The sequence below is a fragment of the Danaus plexippus genome, chromosome 30 (assembly GCF_018135715.1).
Source record: "Danaus plexippus chromosome 30, MEX_DaPlex, whole genome shotgun sequence".
NCBI lineage: Eukaryota > Metazoa > Arthropoda > Insecta > Lepidoptera > Nymphalidae > Danaus > Danaus plexippus.
In genome coordinates, this window is record NC_083557.1 from 678,562 (window position 1) to 698,065 (window position 19,504).

Below are 19,504 nucleotides of genomic sequence, written 5' to 3' on the forward strand. Positions count from 1 at the left end.
GAAAATTATTGAAGACTTCGAAGGTCGTAAATCCCAAACGGTTGACCAGGGTGCTATGTTTGTAAAGCGTATCAATAAAAACGCCAATCTGAAGAAGAATTATGATAACCATGGCCGTAAAGCTTATGTTGAATGCTATCGGTGTGGTCGGCGTGGACATATAGCGAGAGATTGCAAGGTCAAGAATACGCGCAAGTATAAGAAGAGTGCACAGCAATTAGAACGCGATGGCGATAATGAGCGAAAGACAACGATGTTATTGAGTACTACAGAAGATGTATTACTTAGTGAGCAAATAAATCCTATTTGGTGCATTGATAGCGATTGCACGGGTCATATGTGCAATGAGAAGCAAATGATCGAGGATTTTACGCATTTAAACTCTGAACTGAATTTGGCTAATACGAGGGGTGATCAATAAGTAATGATAATCGAGTATTTCTAGAACGCACAAAACCCCAAATTATTTTTTTTCTGCTTGCTTATTTATCCACTAGTTCAGCTTCAAAAAATTGTATAAATAGGACACCATTACCGGAAGATACATTCATTTGAATACGAACTGTCGAAGAGAAAACATCAAAATGGAGAAAAATGAAATAAGAGCTGTCATCAAGTACCTCTGCCTGAAAAAAATGTCTACCAAAGACATACACAGCGACTTAGAGGAAACATTGGGGGAGTCTGCTCCTCCATATTCCACAGTCGCACGCTGGGCAAAGGAATTTAAGCTGGGCAGAACCTCCACTGAAGATGAACATCGCGAAGGACGCCCTTCCACGTCCCTTACTGGAGAAAACGTAAAAAAAGTGGAAGATATCGTGTTGGCCGATCGAAGGGTGACCGTAAGGCATGTAGCTGAGGTCACAGGGATCTCCTATGGCAGCGTTCAAAAAATCATTGTCAACGAAATGCATATGAAAAAGGTCTCTGCGCGTTGGGTGCCGAGAATGTTAACCGACGAGCAAAAAAAGAAACGAGTCGACATTTCGAGGGTGAATCTTCAAAAGTTCCAGGCCGATAAGGAAAATTTTTTGTCGCGTTTTGTGACCATGGACGAGACCTAGATCCACCACTTTGATCCCGAAACCAAACAACAATCAATGACTTGGAAACGAGCTTCCTCACCAACGCCGAAGAAATTCAAAGTGTCAAATTCAGCGGGAAAGGTTATGGCGTCTGTTTTCTGGGATGCAGAAGGAATTATTATGGTGGAATATTTTGAAAAGGGGGCCACTATAACAGGCTCTTACTACGCAGACCAAAAAAGAAGATTGCGAGAGGCTATTAAGTCAAAAAGACGCGGTAAATTGCGCGCTAGAGTGCTGTTTCACCAAGACAACGCCCCGGCTCACAAAGCCGCAGTGTCGATGGCTGCCATTGAAGAAATGGGGTTCGAACTGCTCGAACACCCTCCCTATTCGCCAGATCTAGCTCCCAGTGACTTCTACCTCTTTCCTCGGCTCAAAAAACATCTCCGGGGCAACAAATTTGAGGACAATAGGGAAGTGATGGCCGCAGTAAAGGCATTTTTGGAGGGTCAAGACAAAGAATTTTTTTCTAAGGGAATCATGGGCTTAGAAAAAAGATACACTAAATGTATTAACTTGTTAGGAGACTATGTTGAAAAATAAAATACTTTTTTTATCTAATAGTTCTGTTTCATATTGATTATCATTACTTATTGATCACCCCTCGTAGTGAGAGAACTAAAAATTACCGGCACGGGTAAAGTAAGCATTTCAGTAGATACGGGCAGTGAAGAACGACAAATTAATTTACAAAAAGTATTCTATGTATCGGATTTACGAACCAATATATTATCAGTAGCGAAAGTGACAGATCGCGGGTTCGAGGTTCATTCCAAGAAAAACGGTGCAACTGTACGTGACGAAAATGGGAAGATTCATTTGCGTGCAGATCGTGGTGGGAATTTATACCATGTGCGTATGAGTCAAAATACTGCGAGTAAAGTTGAAAATATGATAAAATCTATTGACATTTGGCATCAACGTCTTGGACATCTCAATGAGCGTGACTTGAAGGCTATGATGAAGAGTGGTCTAGTATATGGCTTAACATTTAATGATAATGAAAAATTGTCTGAATGTGATATGTGCAAGTGAAAAACTGGCATGTGTACCTTTTCCAAAGTCGAGCGGACAGCGTACAACCGAATTATTAGAAATCGTGCATAGCGACGTTTGTGGCCCAATGAAGACTCAGTCTTACGGAGGTAAAAAATATTGTGTCACATTCATCGATGACAGATCTAGATGGTGTGAAGTCTACTTTGTAGCCAGTAAAAGTGATGTCTTCAATGTTTTTAAAACATTTAAGGCCTATGCAGAGAAATTAACGGGAAAGAAGATAAAGAATCTTCAGTCTGATAACGGCCGTGAATACGTGAACAACGAGTTCGATGACTTTTTGAGGCGAGAAGGTATTAGAAGGAGACTGACAGCGCCTTATACGCCCCAACAAAATGGGATTGCTGAAAGGAAAAACCGAACATTGGTTGAAATGGCACGATGCATGATGCGTCAAGCAGGAAGCCCTCCAGCGTTTTGGGCAGAAGCGATTAACACTGCTAATTAGGTTGGGAATCGGTGTCCAACTACTGCTTTAAACGGCGACATACCATTTACAATATGGAAAGGAAAGAAACCTACTGTAATATTTATGAATATATTCGGTTCTAAAGTATATTATAAGGACAAGGGAAAGCAGAGAGGAAAATTTGAATCAAGTTCACAGTCAGAAATTTTATTTGGTTATGATAGTCAACCCAAAGCCTATAGAATACATGACCTTACAACAAGAAAAATTGTTATTACCCGTGATGTGAAGTTCTTGAATGAAGTGTTTTTTAGACATGAATACAAAGAAATACTTGATGAAGAAGAAAATATAGGTAGTGAACAAATAGATATAGAATTGAATGAGCCTGTTTCGGGTAATAGTACGAAGAGCGAATACCGAAAAATACTAAGAGTAAAGAGAGATGGAGTTAGAACTAGAAGGTCACTTGACAGAGTAGACGAATCAGATTTTGATAGAAATGGAAGACATTTTGATAGAAAAATAATCGCAACTGTTTCTTGGAAAGAATTGATAGACCCCCCTAAAAGAGGAAAAGAAGGGCCTCGTCTAATTCGTACTGGTATGGCGGGCAGACCACGAAAGATGTATAATTTATCTCAAGAAAATAGCGATAGTGAGAATGAATCTGAAGATAGAGATGAACAACTAAGTGCAGGAATAGCAACGATAGAACCGATGATATGGAATGAAATAGAAGATAGTGATGACTTAAAAGCATGGCAAATTGCCCTAGAAGATGAGATCCTAGCGCAACTAAAAAATAAAACGTGGGAAATTGTACCACGACCGAAACAGAGAAAAGTTAAAGAAGAAGTTGGAAGTCGACTTGTTCTTAGTACTAAAAGTACAGGCAAGAAAGTACGTCTCGTCGCAAAAGGATGTTCTCAACGTTCAGGGGAGGATTTACATGAAACATCGTCGCCTGTAGTAAGGACTTCATCAATAAGACTCATTGCTGCTTTGTCAGCAGAGCTAGGTCTAGAGATCCACCAGATGTATGTTGTAACAGCTTACCTGAATGGTACACTTGAAGAAGAGGTTTACCTGGAGGTGCCTGACCAACTAAGCTATGTATTAGATAGAGTACTCGCAAATGAGAAAGTTGGGTCACAGAAAAGAACAGTAACAGAGAAGAATATACTGAAGACAGCTAAAAGTTGGAATGATGCTTTGAATGGATGTGTTAATAGTGTATGTTTGTTGAAAAAGTCTATGTATGGTTTGCGTCAGTCTGGATTGCAGTGGCATAAAGAATTAGTGAGAAAATTAATGGACTGTAACTTTGAAGGGTTGCAGCAGGATCCGTGTGTGTTTGTTGCACAAAAGGGTTTAGCGAATCATGTTAATTGGTATACGAGGGGTGATCAATAAGTAATGATAATCGAGTATTTCTAGAACGCATAAAACCCCAAATAACTTTTTTTCTGCTTGCTTATTTATCCACTAGTTCAGCTTCAAAAAATTGTATAAATAGGACACCATTACCGGAAGATACATTCATTTGAATACGAACTGTCGAAGAGAAAACATCAAAATGGAGAAAAATGAAATAAGAGCTGTCATCAAGTACCTCTGCCTGAAAAAAATGTCCACCAAAGACATACACAGCGACTTAGAGGAAACATTGGGGGAGTCTGCTCCTCCATATTTCACAGTCGCACGCTGGACAAAGGAATTTAAGCTGGGCAGAACCTCCACTGAAGATGAACATCGCGAAGGACGCCCTTCCACGTCCCTTACTGGAGAAAACGTAAAAAAAGTGGAAGATATCGTGTTGGCCGATTGAAGGGTGACCGTAAGGCATGTAGCTGAGGTCACAGGGATCTCCTATGGCAGCGTTCAAAAAATCATTGTCAACGAAATGCATATGAAAAAGGTCTCTGCGCGTTGGGTGCCGAGAATGTTAACCGACGAGCAAAAAAAGAAACGAGTCGACATTTCGAGGGTGAATCTTCAAAAGTTCCAGGCCGATAAGGAAAATTTTTTGTCGCGTTTTGTGACCATGGACGAGACCTGGATCCACCACTTTGATCCCGAAACCAAACAACAATCAATGACTTGGAAACGAGATTCCTCACCAACGCCGAAGAAATTCAAAGTGTCAAGTTCAGCGGGAAAGGTTATGGCGTCTGTTTTCTGGGATGCAGAAGGAATTATTATGGTGGAATATTTGGAAAAGGGGGCCACTATAACAGGCTCTTACTACGCAGACCAAATAAGAAGATTGCGAGAGGCTATTAAGTCAAAAAGACGCGGTAAACTGCGCGCTAGAGTGCTGTTTCACCAAGACAACGCCCCGGCTCACAAAGCCGCAGTTGCGATGGCTGCCATTGAAGAAATGGGGTTCGAACTGCTCGAACACCCTCCCTATTCGCCAGATCTAGCTCCCAGTGACTTCTACCTCTTTCCTCGGCTCAAAGAACATCTTCGGGGCAACAAATTTGAGGACAATAGTGAAGTGATGGCCGCAGTAGAGGCATTTTTGGAGGGTCAAGACAAAGAATTTTTTTCTAAGGGAATCATGGGCTTAGAAAAAAGATACACTAAATGTATTAACTTGTTAGGAGACTATGTTGAAAAATAAAATACTTTTTTTTATCTAATAGTTCTGTTTCATATTGATTATCATTACTTATTGATCACCCCTCGTATAAACAGTCAAATTATATACAAAGCTAATACTCAACACTTGATGCTAGGCCGAGTATTTGAAAGATGTTGCCATGGTATTTGTCAAGCAATATATGACCACAAGGTCTTCTATAGAAACTTTAAATATTCCTTTGAGGAATCAAATTGCTCGCTTCGTACCTTCAAAGAAAATACGAGAAAAAAGGGTGTTCCAGATGTCAAAGTTACTGTGTAATGAACACTGTACAAACCTATGTCAAGACTGTTTCGATAAAGCATATTCTGTTGATGTAGAAAATATATAGACTTGTTGGTTCCATTTTCTTATTTATTTTTTTTTAACATTTTTAAATACTATGTAGAAAAAAAGTCAACTAAAATATTACCTAAATTATTTGTAAACCAAAGGTTTTAAGACAAAGTTTTATAAATATATTGATTTGTGATAATACAGGGTGTCTCAACGTGGGGGCGATACCGGTTCCTCCACGTTGGTGCCCCTGGGCAACGTCTGGGTGCGCCGCCCCGCCCTTTACACGGGGTGAGGTACTCAGACGGCTGAACACCGGTCTTTCCCTGTCTTTCCTTCTTTATATAGTTTACTCTTGTTTTGTTTTGTTTATTTTATTTATTCTATCTTTCACCGTCTTTTCTTCACTATCTTTCTTTTATATATATTCTAATGCGTGACGTATGTATGTGGATGGGCAGGCTTTTACGGCCCCTAATCCCCGGAGTGTGGTGCCCGTCCTTGGGATGGATGGCGAGCGGGTGGCTCGTCCCGAGGGCACTAGGTTTGGCCCTACCTTAAAGGGCCACAACTATGAATGGCGTCTTGTAAGAAAAAACTACCCCAGGAGGGTCCCAGCCTTGATGAGGCTGGGGAATCCCTCACCGGCTCGCCGGTCTGCCCCGCGTATTCTGGGGGGGGCAACAAACGCCACGGGGGTCCTTCCTCTAAGGACCTTCCGAGACGAGGTGCAGTGGGCACGAACGACCATGGCTTGAATAAAGGAACTGATGCATGCGATAAGGTGCTTGTCGTTAGATTGGAGCGAGACGTAGTGGGTACGTCGAGGACGACGCGGTCCAGTGTGCGAGAGTCCTCCGTACCCAGGAACGAGACGAGCGTGAGGAGTGTGGCACGCAGCGCTCGCTCGACGAGCGGCCAGGGAGGCTCGGACACGGATCCGGAATCCATGGAGACGTGTTCCGAGCTTGATATCCCCGCTCCGGCCCGTAAGCGGCCGTTGAGGCTTTCGTCGGGAGGCAGCTCGTCGGGCCAAAGCCCGAAAGTGGCGGCCACCACTTCGGCCAAGCGTGGCAGAGGACGACCCCCAACTACGGGGATGTACGTCGGGCTCGCCAAAGCCAAGGAGGCGCTGAACCGCCAGAAGCGGGAGGCGCTCCTTCTGGAATCGGAGGAGGAGGTGATGAGGCGGGCAAAAAGGGTTGAGGTAGCAATACCTTCCCTCGATTCCATAAATAATCCCATCCCTCAATAAAGAGATGGATCAGGCGCTCGAAGCCATCCTAGAAGTCGCCCGGAAATCCGGGAACTTAAAGGGCGGCTGTATTCGAGCCCTGAAGACGTCAGCTGAGCTGTTGCGGAGCGCCAAGAACGTCCTTCTGGAGAGAGGCGCAAACGAGGAGGTTCAGATCCTGCGTACTCGCCTAAAGGAGGAGCAGGAGAAGAACTCCCGTCTCCAGAGAGAACTTGAGGCGCTGAGGGAGGGGCAAGCCCGTTTAAGGGCCGATATGGACCAGCTGGCCATGGCTCCCCCCCCTCGAGAGCAGAGAGAACAGCTGCTGGAGGAGCTTCGCGCCAAAATGATGCTCGACTTAGGGAGTATGATGGACGCGAAGCTCCAGACCATACAGGACAGGCTTTTGCCGGAGAAACGTCTGCGGCCGCCCTTAGCCTCCGACAAGGCTCCATTAGCAGCGTCGGAAGCTGTGGCAGAGCCCGAGCGCCGCGCAGACCGGCAAACTGAGAAGAAGAAGGGAGGAGCCGCTAAGAAGGCTCCGCAGAAGACGGTGGCAGCTGCCCCGCGCTTCTTGCCTCCGCCGCCTCCGTCCATGTCTGAAAAATGGACGGAGGTAGTCAAAAAGAAGAAGGTCCCGAGTGCTGGTGCTGGTCCGGTTGCCGTTCCCAGAGGGGGACAGCAACGGACGGACCGCACCCAGGCCCAAAGCTGCGCAGCCTCAAACGGGGCAGCAAAATCGGAAGAGACGGGGGAGGAAACGAAAGCGGGCACTAAACGAACAGAAAACACCCGCTGTAGTTGTGACGTTGCCAAGGGACTCTACGAGGACCTATGAGGACGTCCTAAAGGCGGCGCGGGCGGGACTCAACCTGGCAGAGCTGGGTTTGCCGATGGGTCTCGTCTGCAAACGGACGGTAACCGGGGCCCGGATGTTTGAGCTCCCGGAGGGTGCAGGTGAGGCCAAGGCTGACCTCCTAGCACTGAAACTCCGGGAGCTGGTCCCCGAGGTCAAAGTCGCCCGGCCCGTGAAGTGCGCAGAGTTGCGAGTCTCCGGGCTGGACGACTCCGTTACTAAAGAGGACGTCCTTGCCGCCGTCGCATGCCAGGGCAAGTGCTCAGCAGAGCAAGTGCGAGTGGGCCCGATCCGCTTCCGCGGTGTATTCAGTATGGGAGCTGCATGGGTGCGAAGTGCCTTGCCGAAGCCGGCCGCCTTTTGGTCGGTTGGAGCTCGGCACGTGTGCAGCCGTTGGAGCCGCGCCCAATGCGCTGCTTTAGGTGTCTGGAAGTTGGACACGCCGGCCTAAGGTGCCCGTCAACCACAGACCGCAGCCGTTTGTGCTTCCGCTGCGGCGGTGAGGGGCATTTGGCCGCGACGTGTACGTCGGATCCGCGGTCTCCACTGTGTGCGGAGGCGGGAGTAGCCGCCAACCATATGGTGGGGGGCAAGCAATGCCACCCACCTAAGAGTCACAAGGGCAAGGGGCCCGAAAAATCCTCCGTCCCTCCCAAAAAATCTGCCGTGCCTGAGGTGGTTATAATGGACGAGTAATGGCCTACACGTCCATCAATTTCCTTCAGGCGAACCTGAACCACTCCCCTGGTCCGCAGGATCTTTGCCTGCAGGCCATGGCGGAGTGGTCCATCGAGGCGGCAGTGCTCTGCGAGCCGTACTTCGTCCCCGATCGTTCGAATTGGGTGACGGATACGGATCGGTCCGTGGCGGTGGTCGTCTCTTCGGGTGTGCGCTCCTCTCCTCTTGCCGTTGTCGGTAGGGGGGAAGGGTATGTCGCTGCTCGGTGGGGCGATCTCGTACTGGTGGGCGTCTATCTCGCCCCGAGGAAGCCCGTCGCAGAGGTTGAAAAACTTCTCGACGAGGTCGGGGCGGAAGTGAGACGTGCGTCGCCGAGGCAAGTCATTGTTCTCGGCGACTTCAATGCCCACAGTACGGCGTGGCAGTCGCGCGTTACGGACTCTCACGGAGAGGTGGTAGAGGAGTGGGCCACAGCGTTCGGCCTGTCACTTCTCAACCGGGGCAATGCCGTTACGTGCGTACGACCGCAGGGTGAGTCCATAGTGGACTTATCGTTCGCTACTCCCGCGGTCGCAACGCGAGTTCGTAACTAGCGAGTCCTGGTTGAGGAGGAGACGCTGTCGGACCACTCCTTTATCAGGTTCGAGTTGGCTCCACAAGGGGGCTCTTCGTTTCGCCGTCGTGCCGCCGGGAGCACGTCTGCGTTCCCGCGGTGGTCTCTGACCAAGCTCGACAGAGACATGGCGGTGGAGGCGTCGATCGTCCAAGCCTGGACCATGCGAGTCGATCAGCCCGTTGAGGTGGATGTGGAGGCGCGCAAGTTCCGCCGGTCCCTATGGCGGATCTGCGATGCGTCGGTGCCCCGCGTCACGCAACGCCCTCCCAGACGCCAGGTGTACTGGTGGACGCCGGAGATCGCGCAGCTACGCTCAGTCTGCGTGGTGGCGAGACGCCGGTACACCCGACAACGGAGGCAGCATCCTCGCAACGAGGCCGATGAAAGTCGGCTTCGCGACGCCTACAAGGAAGCGAAGAGCGAGCTTAGGCACGCTATTTGCAGGTCCAAAGAGTCAGCCCGTGAGGAGTTACTCGCGCGTCTTGACGGAGATCCGTGGGGGCGTCCGTATCTCGGTGCTCGGAACAAGATCCGAGCCCAGACGGCCCCGGTCACGGAGAGTCTAGAGCCGGAGTTTCTGCGAAGCGTCGTGTGCGCCTTGTTCCCCATGGAGGCCGCACACACGATGCCAGCGGACACTTCGCGCGAGCCGGCCCGGTCGGAGGTCATTCCGGCCGTCTCTCTGGAGGAGCTTGAGAGGTCTCTGTCGCCGCTGAAGGCCAAACAAACCGCCCCCGGACCGGACGGCGTCCCCAGACGCGTCCTGGCCCTGGCCCTGGGCGAGTTGGCCGAGTGGTACTTGGAGATCCTCAATGAGTGTCTAAGAACGGGTCGCTTTCCATCCTCTTGGAAAGAGGGGAGACTCGTTCTACTCCAGAAGGGAGGACAACCTGCAGACTCGCCGTCTGCGTACCGTCCGATAGTGTTGCTAGACGACGCGGGGAAGCTCTTCGAGCGGATCCTCGCGACTCGTGTCGTCCGACATATCAGCAGCACGGGGCCCGATCTGGCTCAGTCCCAGTATGGTTTTCGGGGTGGAAGGTCTACCATAGACGCCATCCTGAAACTGAGGAGTCTCGCAGATGATTCCGTGTCTAGGGACGGAGTTGCGTTGGCGGTGTCCCTCGACATCACCAACGCGTTCAACTCGCTACCCTTTGGCGTCATTGAAGAGGCCCTCAGGTACCATGGTCTGCCGGATTACATTCGGCGGACCATCGGGTCCTACCGCCGCGGACGGGAGATCTCGTTCGTGGGGGGCGACGGTAGGTTGCATCGTCACGAGGTGCGCTGCGGTGTTCCGCAGGGGTCGGTCCTCGGGCCTCTCCTGTGGAACTTGGGGTACGATTTCGTGCTCCGCGGCGCCCTCCCGACCGGGCTGAGCGTCGTCTGCTACGCGGACGACACGCTCGTGTTAGCCCGAGGCGATGACCTGGCAGAGGCGAAGGCGCGTGCCGAGGCGGGAGCCGCCTTGATCGTACGGCGCATCCAGATGCTCGGGCTGAGGGTGGGCCTGGAGAAGACAGAGGCCCTCCTGTTCCACGGCCCTCGAGCAGGACCTCCGACGGACGCCAGCATCAACATCTGCGGCGTCCGCGTCGAGCTCAGTCCCCGGATGAAGTATCTGGGGCTGACTCTGGACGGAAGGTGGAACTTCCGAGAGCATTTTCGCAGGTTAGTCCCGAAATTACTCGGGACGGCGAACGCACTCGGAAGACTTCTGCCGAATCTCGGTGGTCCGAGCGCGACATGTCGGCGCCTGTACACCGGCGTATTGCGTGCGATGGCGCTGTACGGAGCTCCAGTGTGGGCCGGTGCCCTCACGAGGCCGAACGTGGCTGCGCTGCACAGAGTGCAGCGCGTCATGGCTATGAGGGTGGTGCGGGGATACTGCACTGGAAAGTAAAGCATGGAGGTGGCAATATTATGGTTTGGGGATGCTTTTCTCACCACGGAGTCGGACTTTTAGTTAGGAGAGAAGGTACTATGGATCGTTTATGTACGCAGAAATATTGAAGCAACAAATGCTACCCTATGCGAAAGCAAATATGGCACCTGGGTGGTATTTTCAACAAGACAATGACCCAAAGCACAAATCGAAATATGTCAAAGACTTCATGAAACCCGCTTAAATCAAAATACTCGACTGGCCAAATCAAAGTGCCAATTTAAACCCGATAGCGCATCTTTGGGAAGAACTGGATCGCCGCGTAAGACGTCGAAACTATTCAAATAAAGGTGCTTTACATGAAGCACTAAGGAACGAATGGAGAGAATACCCATTGATCGTTTGCAGAAACTAGTTGACTCGATGCCGGCGCGTTGTGAAGGTCTTGAGGGCTAATGGATATGCAACAAAAACTAATAGTTAATATCAAATATAATCTTTAGTTGGAAACAATTTTTTTATCATTTTTTGTGATACGAAATAAAATTGAGTTGTCAAAATACTTTTGAGCATTAACCATACAAGAACAAAGTTGCAATCAATATTCAATCAATATAATCTGGACTGGTGTACCAAAAAGAATCGGAAACATTTTATATAACTCTTTAGTAAAATCTCATTTAGACTATCTAATACAGTTCAAATTTAAATACTTTAACAAAGAATACAAAATAAAATTATCAAAAGTCTATATAAATATCAATATTTTACTCCAACGATACAGCTTTATAATGAAACAAAAATATCGAATATATCACAGCTGTACACGTACTATACATGCATCCTAATCAAACAAATTAAATCAGGTTCCATTCAATCAGAGATAAGGATTTGTGAGCATATTTCAAATTTAAGGAATAAACATAAACAAAGCAAAGTACTTCATCGCTCCGCAGTTCCTTCACTATGCTAGTTAGAAGAAATCGAATTTCTTACAATGTTAGAACTGATGAAAAAAGAAGAGTAACTTCATTTGGTAAAAGAAGTCTATACAGGCTAACTGTCTCCCATTTTCTGGAAATATAAATTTAGAGCCACCGATCACAAATTTAGGTACCCCCTTGCAATATTCTTTTTATTTTTTTTTGATGATAACCTACTAAATCACATAGTTGAAGAAATGCATAAATTCAGCATCCAAAAAGATCCATCTAAACCGTTCTATGTCAATACATACGAATTAAAAAAGTTTTTAGGTATATGTTTGCTCATGAGCATAGCTCCACTACCTAATATACGAATGTACTGGGAATATGAGGTAGGTATACCTTTGGTAAGAGAGACTATGACCGTGAACCATTTTGAAAAGATAAGACTGCCTCAACAAACTATCTCTCGTCAAGAATCAGTTGCACTCAAACCTTCGCAACAATGAAGACCTGACTGTCCTCCGTGCAGATAAAGGAAACGCGACCGTAATAATGGATACGAGTGATTATGATAATAAAATAATCGAAATACTTTCGGATAATTCTATTTATAAAAAAAGTTAACAAAGACCCGACAACTAAAGTTTTAACAGGAACAACATTTTTAATAAATAAATACAGTTCAAAACTCAATCTAGATATCAAACCACTCGTACCATCGTGTGCAAAACCTTCAAAATTGTATGGGTTACCTAAAATCCATAAACAAGATGTTCCATTACGCCCAATTGTAAGCCAGATTGACTCACCAACTTATAAACTGGCTAAATTTCTTTCAAAGATATTATCACCACTCCGGGGCCACACAAAGTCATTTGTTAAGGATTCCTATCAGTTTGTCAAAGATATAAAACACCTAAAATTGAGTGACAATGACAGTATGGTCAGTTTCGATGTACAGTCATTATTCACTAGCATACCTGTTCTTGAGATTGTAAGAGGTAAGTTAAAGGATAAAAATATGCCTATAGAATATGCAGGGCTATTAAAGCATTGCCTAACATCTGGCTACCTCATGTGGAAGGATGAATTCTACATACAAGTAGACGGAGTTGCAATGGGTTCGCCGGTTTCCCCCGTTGTCGCTGACATATTCATGGAGGACTTCGAGGTGCAAGCCCTTTGCTCTCCTCCTATAAGACCTTTAATATATAAATGGTATGTAGATGACACCTTCACAATATTAAATAAAAATAAAACATCTGCTTTTCTGAACCATCTTAATTCTATCAATAGCAAGATTCAGTTTACTATAGAATTGGAGGCAAACAATTCTTTAGCTTTCTTTGGTATACTTGTCGTTAGGAATCCTGACAATACTTTGGGACATACATTTATTGAAAACCCACACATACGGATAGGCACCTCAATGGTTACTCACACCACCACCCTATCCAGTTAGCTACCGTTGGCAAATCTTTGTTACAGAGAGCCCAACACCTTTGTGATGCTGACCATCTAGAGGCCGAGCTGCAGCATGTAAAACATGCTCTCACCGTCAACAACCTGCCCGTGCCTCGCCAGCATCGCAAGAACCACCTGAAGCCACCCACAGTTGAACGACAACCTGCTATACTACCATATGTGAAGGTGGTTACTGACAGAATAGGCAACATTTTGAAGAAGGTTTCCATTAAAACTATTTACAAACCACATAAGAAAGTGAGACAATTCTTGAGACCAATCAAGAGTAACATACCTTTGCAACAAGCGGGTGTATACAAACTCGACTGTAACTGTGGCTTGTCATACATTGGACAGACAAAGAGGAGCATCGGTACAAGGGTTAAGGAACACATCTCAGACATCAAAAACAGCGCGCGTCGAAGTCAGCAGTGTGTGAACACACAATGGACAAACCAGGCCACTACATTCGGTTTGATAAACCTCAAATCCGCGCTCGGGATGACAAGTATATACCGAGATTAATTCGCGAGGCTATTGAAATTAAAAAACATCCCAATTTCAATAGAGAAGATGGCTGGAATCTATCAAACACCTGGGACCCCGTTCTTAAAAATATAAAATCCCATGTCCGTAACCACACCGCAGGACCTCAAGACACCGTGAGCGCATTCTGCCGGCATCCAGAGCGGTACGCCAGAAAATTAAGAAATCGATGGCGGTAGATGATAAATAACAAGGCCCAACTGACAGATATTCACACCTCGTCTGCCCGTGATCACGGTTGCTGCAAAGTAACCGAAACGTCGGGATTATGTAGTTTTTAAATAATAAAATCCGCGTAGTAAATCCGAATAATACTAGTTTCATTTAAATGAATACTCGCGAAAATCTTAGATCTCAAATATCTACGATATCAATGCAGTTTTATTGCTTTTTTTTATTATTTATTTTATATCGATACCATATACAATGACATATATATTTTTTTACATAATTAATAAAAATCATGCATTGTAGGGTTAAATCTATAGAAGAGAATAAAAGACCAGAAATCAACATCCTCCAGGCCATGAGATTTGCAAGAAAAGCTTGGTTTTCTGTTAGGAAAACCACAATTGCTTCAAAAAAGCTGGATTCAAAGTAACCAATGTATCTGAACCTGAGAGCCTACTAGAGGAGCTAGAGATATTTACTCAATGATATATATATTTAGGTAAAGACTGACGGAATAAATTTACCAAATGATCTGCAGCGTTCGAAAAAACCTACTCAAGCTGGAATGCGCCTTGTTTTGCCAATTGAAGGATCCAAACGAAACGTAACAGTTGACAACTGGTACACATCTATAGAGGTTGCAAATTTGTTGAAACAGAAACAAATTGCAGTTGCAAATTTGTTGAAATTGACTATGGTGGGTACCATGAGAATAAATCAAAGAGAAATTCCTCCAGAATTCTTGCCTACCCGTCACCGCAACACTGACAACTATTTTTGGGTTTACTAAGGATATCACAAAATCTTCATATGTGCCGTAACCTAATAAAGCAGTAATAACTAATCAAACCACGAAGAAACCAGAAATAATTCTTTTTTATAATCAGACCAAAATAAGTGTTGATTTACTTGACCAAAGGTGCGCCAATTATACTACTAGTTGGCGTACTCGCAGGTGGCCATTAGCCATAGCCATATCACTACATTTAATAGAATCCTAGTCATTTCTGCCTGGAAAAGCTACCTCGTAAGCTTATCACCAGAAGTCATACAAAGATAGCAGATTTAATTTCATGAAGAGACTAGCTAAACAGCTTACAAGACCTAATATGCTCCATATGCCGCGAGCCAAATGTTACTCTCCAGCGTGACATCAAAATTTCACTTCGACGTATCCAGTCAACCAGCAGTGCTATCTAGTACCAACCGTGGAGAAGAAGTACTCACAGTACGAAAAACTTGCCCAACTTGTGATCCTAAAAAGAAACGCAGGACCCAGTACATGTGTTTAGAATGTAAGAGACCAATCTGCCTCGAGTGCTCGAACAAGCTGTGCATTGACTGCCGTAAAAAGCTGTAGGTTAAGAAAAGGTGCACCTCCTGGAGCGATTGGCAGCGTTCATCCATCTGGTTGTGGATTCAGGCCAATTTGTTCACTGAATGGTTCAGACACTTTATTGATAAAACTAACCCTAGTGTCGAGTCTCCCATATCACTTATATATGACGGTCATTACAGTCACACGCGCAACATTGAAATAATAGAGCTTGCTCGTGTAAACCATGTTACGATCATCAGTCACCCCCCTCACACAACTCATAAGCTCCGACCTTTGAACAAGACTTTCATGGGCGCCTTGAAGAGTCACTACGGTGAGGAGATCTGCAAGTTTCTTTTGCACTCTGAAAGAATGCTAAAACCTTACGACATTGCTGAACTTTTTGGACGAGCATATCTCAAGAGCACGACAGGAGAAATTGCAGTAAATGGTTTCCGTGCAACAGGCATTTATCCATTTAATCCGCAAGTTTTGATTGAGGTCGATTTTTAACGGAAGAATCTCATAGTTCTTCTCATATTCCTGATAACCAAGAAACAGGCCTTGTTGATGTAGTATACCAGAGAACTCTTTTATATATATGTTCACTTGCAAATTAATTATTTGTGGAAACTGTATTGGCATGTGTGTTATTTAAGGTTTATAAGTTTTATGTAATATAAAATATGCTGTTTGTTTCACTTACTTACAAATAAATAAATAAATAAACGCCAGGAGTGAGCTCTGAAGTACAAGAGTCGCAAAATAGTTTAATTCTCCCAGAAGTAATTCAACCAATCCCTAGGGCATAGACTCGCACTTCTAATCGTGGGAGAAAGACTATTCGAACAAACGTTATCACATCATCGCCATATAAACCAATTAAACGAATCATTTCACGGCGCAAGAGAGATGTGACACCCAGCAGTAGTTCCAACAGTGATGAAACAAACGTCAATTTTGATAACATAAATCTGAATAGGGTTTCTGTATGTTTTGCGAAACCATTTATGCCAATAACAGACCTGGAGAGAAATGGACACAGTGTCAGAGTTGCGAATTATGGGATCATATCGCCTGTACAGGTTCAGAAGGGGACTATTATATTTGTGACTTCTGTCGTTAGGTGCCAATAAATTTAAGGTCACCCCCAGGGGGCCACATAACCATAGTTGATCTCGAGATGAAAAATTTCATTACTTAAGAATAAATGATAATTTGAATTTTGTTTAGCGAGTTTATTTTATTGTATAGTGAGATGTGAATGCACCAATAAATACTGAACCCAATATTTTTCATTTCATATTTTTAATTCCTTTATATTAGAAACCCTCAAAAACCCTCAAAAACAAAGTGGGGGATCACATTACCACTTTTCCTCTAATTTTTAATCGTTAATCAAATTAAATTATTGCTAACATTGTATGAGAGGCACAGAAAAATAAAAGCTCCTAGTTATAGGTAAATCGGAAAAATAATTTTTAAGAACGTAAAACAGTTGCCAATTGCGTACAAAGCAAACAAGTCAGCTTGGATGACATCGCAGATTTTTTGAGAGGCAGTGAGAAAATGGGATGCTGAATTAAAATCACGGAAAATCTTGCTTCTAGCAGACAATTGTCCTGCTGACCCAATATCTAATCTTCGAAACATAGAGTTATTATTTTTCCCAGCTAATACAACAAGTATTTTAAAACCAATGGATCCGAGTGTAATTAAAAGCCTAAAGGGTCACTATAGACGCAAAATGTTGCTGGATATGATCAAAACTAATGGCAAGGTCTCGATCAACATGCTACAAGTAGTGAACATCTTATCAAAAGCCTGGCAAGAGAAAACAGCAGCCACTATCCAACATTCTTCTCGACATGCTGGAATATGTAGTAGCCAAGATACGAACCCATTTGACAGTGAAGACAATCTACCACTGAGTGAATGGATATGCCAGTTCAACATACCAAACAATTTTAACGAAGATCTACAATAGTACAAAAATATAGATGAGGTTGTAGCCACAACTGGTACACTTACAGATCAACAAATTGTTGATTTAGAGTCAAAGTCAGGAAACGCCCGATAATCAAGATGAAGAAGATGGTCAAGTGGTCAAAGCTGAATCACCACCAATTCAACAAGCCCCAGAAGCCGCTAAGTTGGTAGAATTTTTTTTGTTGTTTAATCAAGACAATCCCACCACATATCTTGACATGAATAGAATACATAAAATAATACCAAACAAGTACTGGCATAGCAAAAAACTTCAGACAAAGCTGTCAGACTATTTGTGTAAACAATAATTTATAAACATTTATTATCTGAGACATACATTGTTTTTTTTTTTGTGTTTAATCTCTATGACTATAATCAGGTTTGCTGTTATTGTTGCTGGGGTTTAGAGAGGAGGGGCCATTGCTCCGACTCCCCTTAGTTATCTAGCACATCCGCCCTCTTGACTCGTACATATAAAATTCTCGTTAATTTGGTTGTTTTTTGTTCACTCCATATAACAATAACTTTGTATAACAATAAAAAATGCTCAGTTCCTTTAAGTGTTGATAAGAGTTTACACTGTAATTGATATATTATAATGTTACAGTTGTTTAAAATGATAAAAAGCTTTGATTGTGACTGTGTTTTTTTTAAATTCCATTTATAAGATCTACCACATTTACTATCCGGTATCCAGAAGGATAGTACATTACCTTCCGGTATCGGGCCAGTAGTAACCAAATACTTGGTGCATTACTAATTTATAATATGGATGGTGCAATTTGAATATTCATTAATCAATTTTCTTTATTTTGCCTTCATTTACTATTGAGATTAAAAATTAAAAACTAACACTAATTTTTTTAACTGATTCCTGTACTAATGTATTAAGGTGGATAATTACTTAAAAATATATTTTTTTACCAGTTATCTTTATTAGATTTGGTGGGATGCCTATCAGATAGCTAGTATTAAAGCCGCCAGGTGGCCTGATACCAGTAATTTCCAGACATCCGTTTCATATCTATTAATGATGAAGCACCTGCCTAAGACTGATTTTAATAGAATTTGATAAAATAATTCAAGATTTAACACGATCACAATCATAAGAGATATCAGATAACATTATTTTAGCCATACCTATTAACACGGAGACAAAAGCCTCAGTAATATAGATGTCACCAATATATCCGATGAAACTGGCTAGTATATCCGACTATCAGGTTTTTCGATCTGTCAAGCTTACTGCTGAAGTTACATATTCAGAATATGATATGTGCCAGAGCATTAAGGTGAGTTTTAATAACTTGGTATATGCAAACACGCTCCAAAGGATATCTTTTCTTGAAAAATCTGCCCATGTCATAAGATTAAACCAGTGAGTGATGATAGTTCAATTCACGTTAAGCTGATATGCTCATTAAGCCAATGACAGTACACTCACTAACGCTCACACTTGAGGAGAATATAAGCTGTCCATTGATTTGAAAATTATTTTCCCTGATGCAGCGACTATTTGATTGCATATTGCATCGAAGATCATCGACGTAAAGCATAGTAGCCAGATGATAGAACAACCAATTTAAGACTAATGCCACGGCTAGTAATAACACTTTGTACTTATGTGCATTTTGAACAATTTTAGAGCACCTTCATGGTCAGTTAACACAAGACATCCTAGACAAGTTTAGAAAAACAATTTTGTATTAATAACAGAAAATGTAAATGTACAACTATTTGTAACAACGTCAACGAATTATCCAACATAAAATACATAAAATATATATTTTTGTAAATATTTTTACGGCTCTGGATACGAGTCCTTTTGAGCCTTCAAAAATAATTTTACTAAGTTCTTGCCAGGTGAAAAAAGTGATATAGAATAAAGATTTATTTCGTAATTTTATAACCCAATTCAATATACAAATACGAATAATCGGTTTTGTATTTATTATTTTGAAATTTATATAATTTGAAACGTTATAAACTGAATGTCTATTGTAATTTTATTTTTACAGAAAATAAGTTTGATAAATAATGCCAGAATTTTTTAAAAGATTTCATAATTACCTACTGTCTCCTAAATCTTCTGTACAGAAATGACTTGTCTTTTAAGAAAGAGGCTTTAAAATATATATTAGATGTGTATATTTTATAAAAGTAAAGATTTCTCGCTCAGAATCATAAATCCTCACCGCGTTAAATGTTACCACATTAAGACAATCGATTTGAATTTATATTTAGCACATTAACATATTGAATTAGTAAATTAAATTTTACCTGCGAATAACACAATATTAGTGATCAATTATTCCTTCAATAGATTTTTT

General features: G+C 43.5%; 2 protein-coding genes across 2 annotated transcripts; both read left to right on the forward strand.

Annotated features, from left to right (window-relative positions):
* Positions 1 to 584: 584 nt before the first annotated feature.
* On the forward strand, positions 585 to 1,067 carry LOC133319809 (uncharacterized). The gene has a single exon (XM_061525494.1). The coding sequence runs from the start codon at positions 585 to 587 to the stop codon at positions 1,065 to 1,067; it is 483 nt and encodes a 160-aa protein (XP_061381478.1).
* A 6,545-nt stretch (positions 1,068 to 7,612) lies between these two features.
* Positions 7,613 to 8,271, forward strand: LOC116775522 (uncharacterized). Its single transcript, XM_061525495.1, has 2 exons — positions 7,613 to 7,938; positions 7,998 to 8,271. Exons 1-2 carry the CDS (start codon positions 7,613 to 7,615, stop codon positions 8,269 to 8,271), a joined length of 600 nt encoding a protein of 199 aa, XP_061381479.1.
* Positions 8,272 to 19,504: the final 11,233 nt, after the last annotated feature.

Excerpts from the sequence above, each read along its gene's own strand:
- LOC133319809 (XM_061525494.1), top strand. The coding sequence starts at position 585 with ATGGAGAAAAATGAAATAAGAGCTGTCATCAAGTACCTCTGCCTGAAA.
- LOC116775522 (XM_061525495.1), top strand. The coding sequence starts at position 7,613 with ATGGGTCTCGTCTGCAAACGGACGGTAACCGGGGCCCGGATGTTTGAG. Across the intron at positions 7,939-7,997 it reads CCGAAGCCGGCCGCCTTTTG|GTGTCTGGAAGTTGGACACG; the intron begins GTCGGTTGGAGC and ends GCGCTGCTTTAG.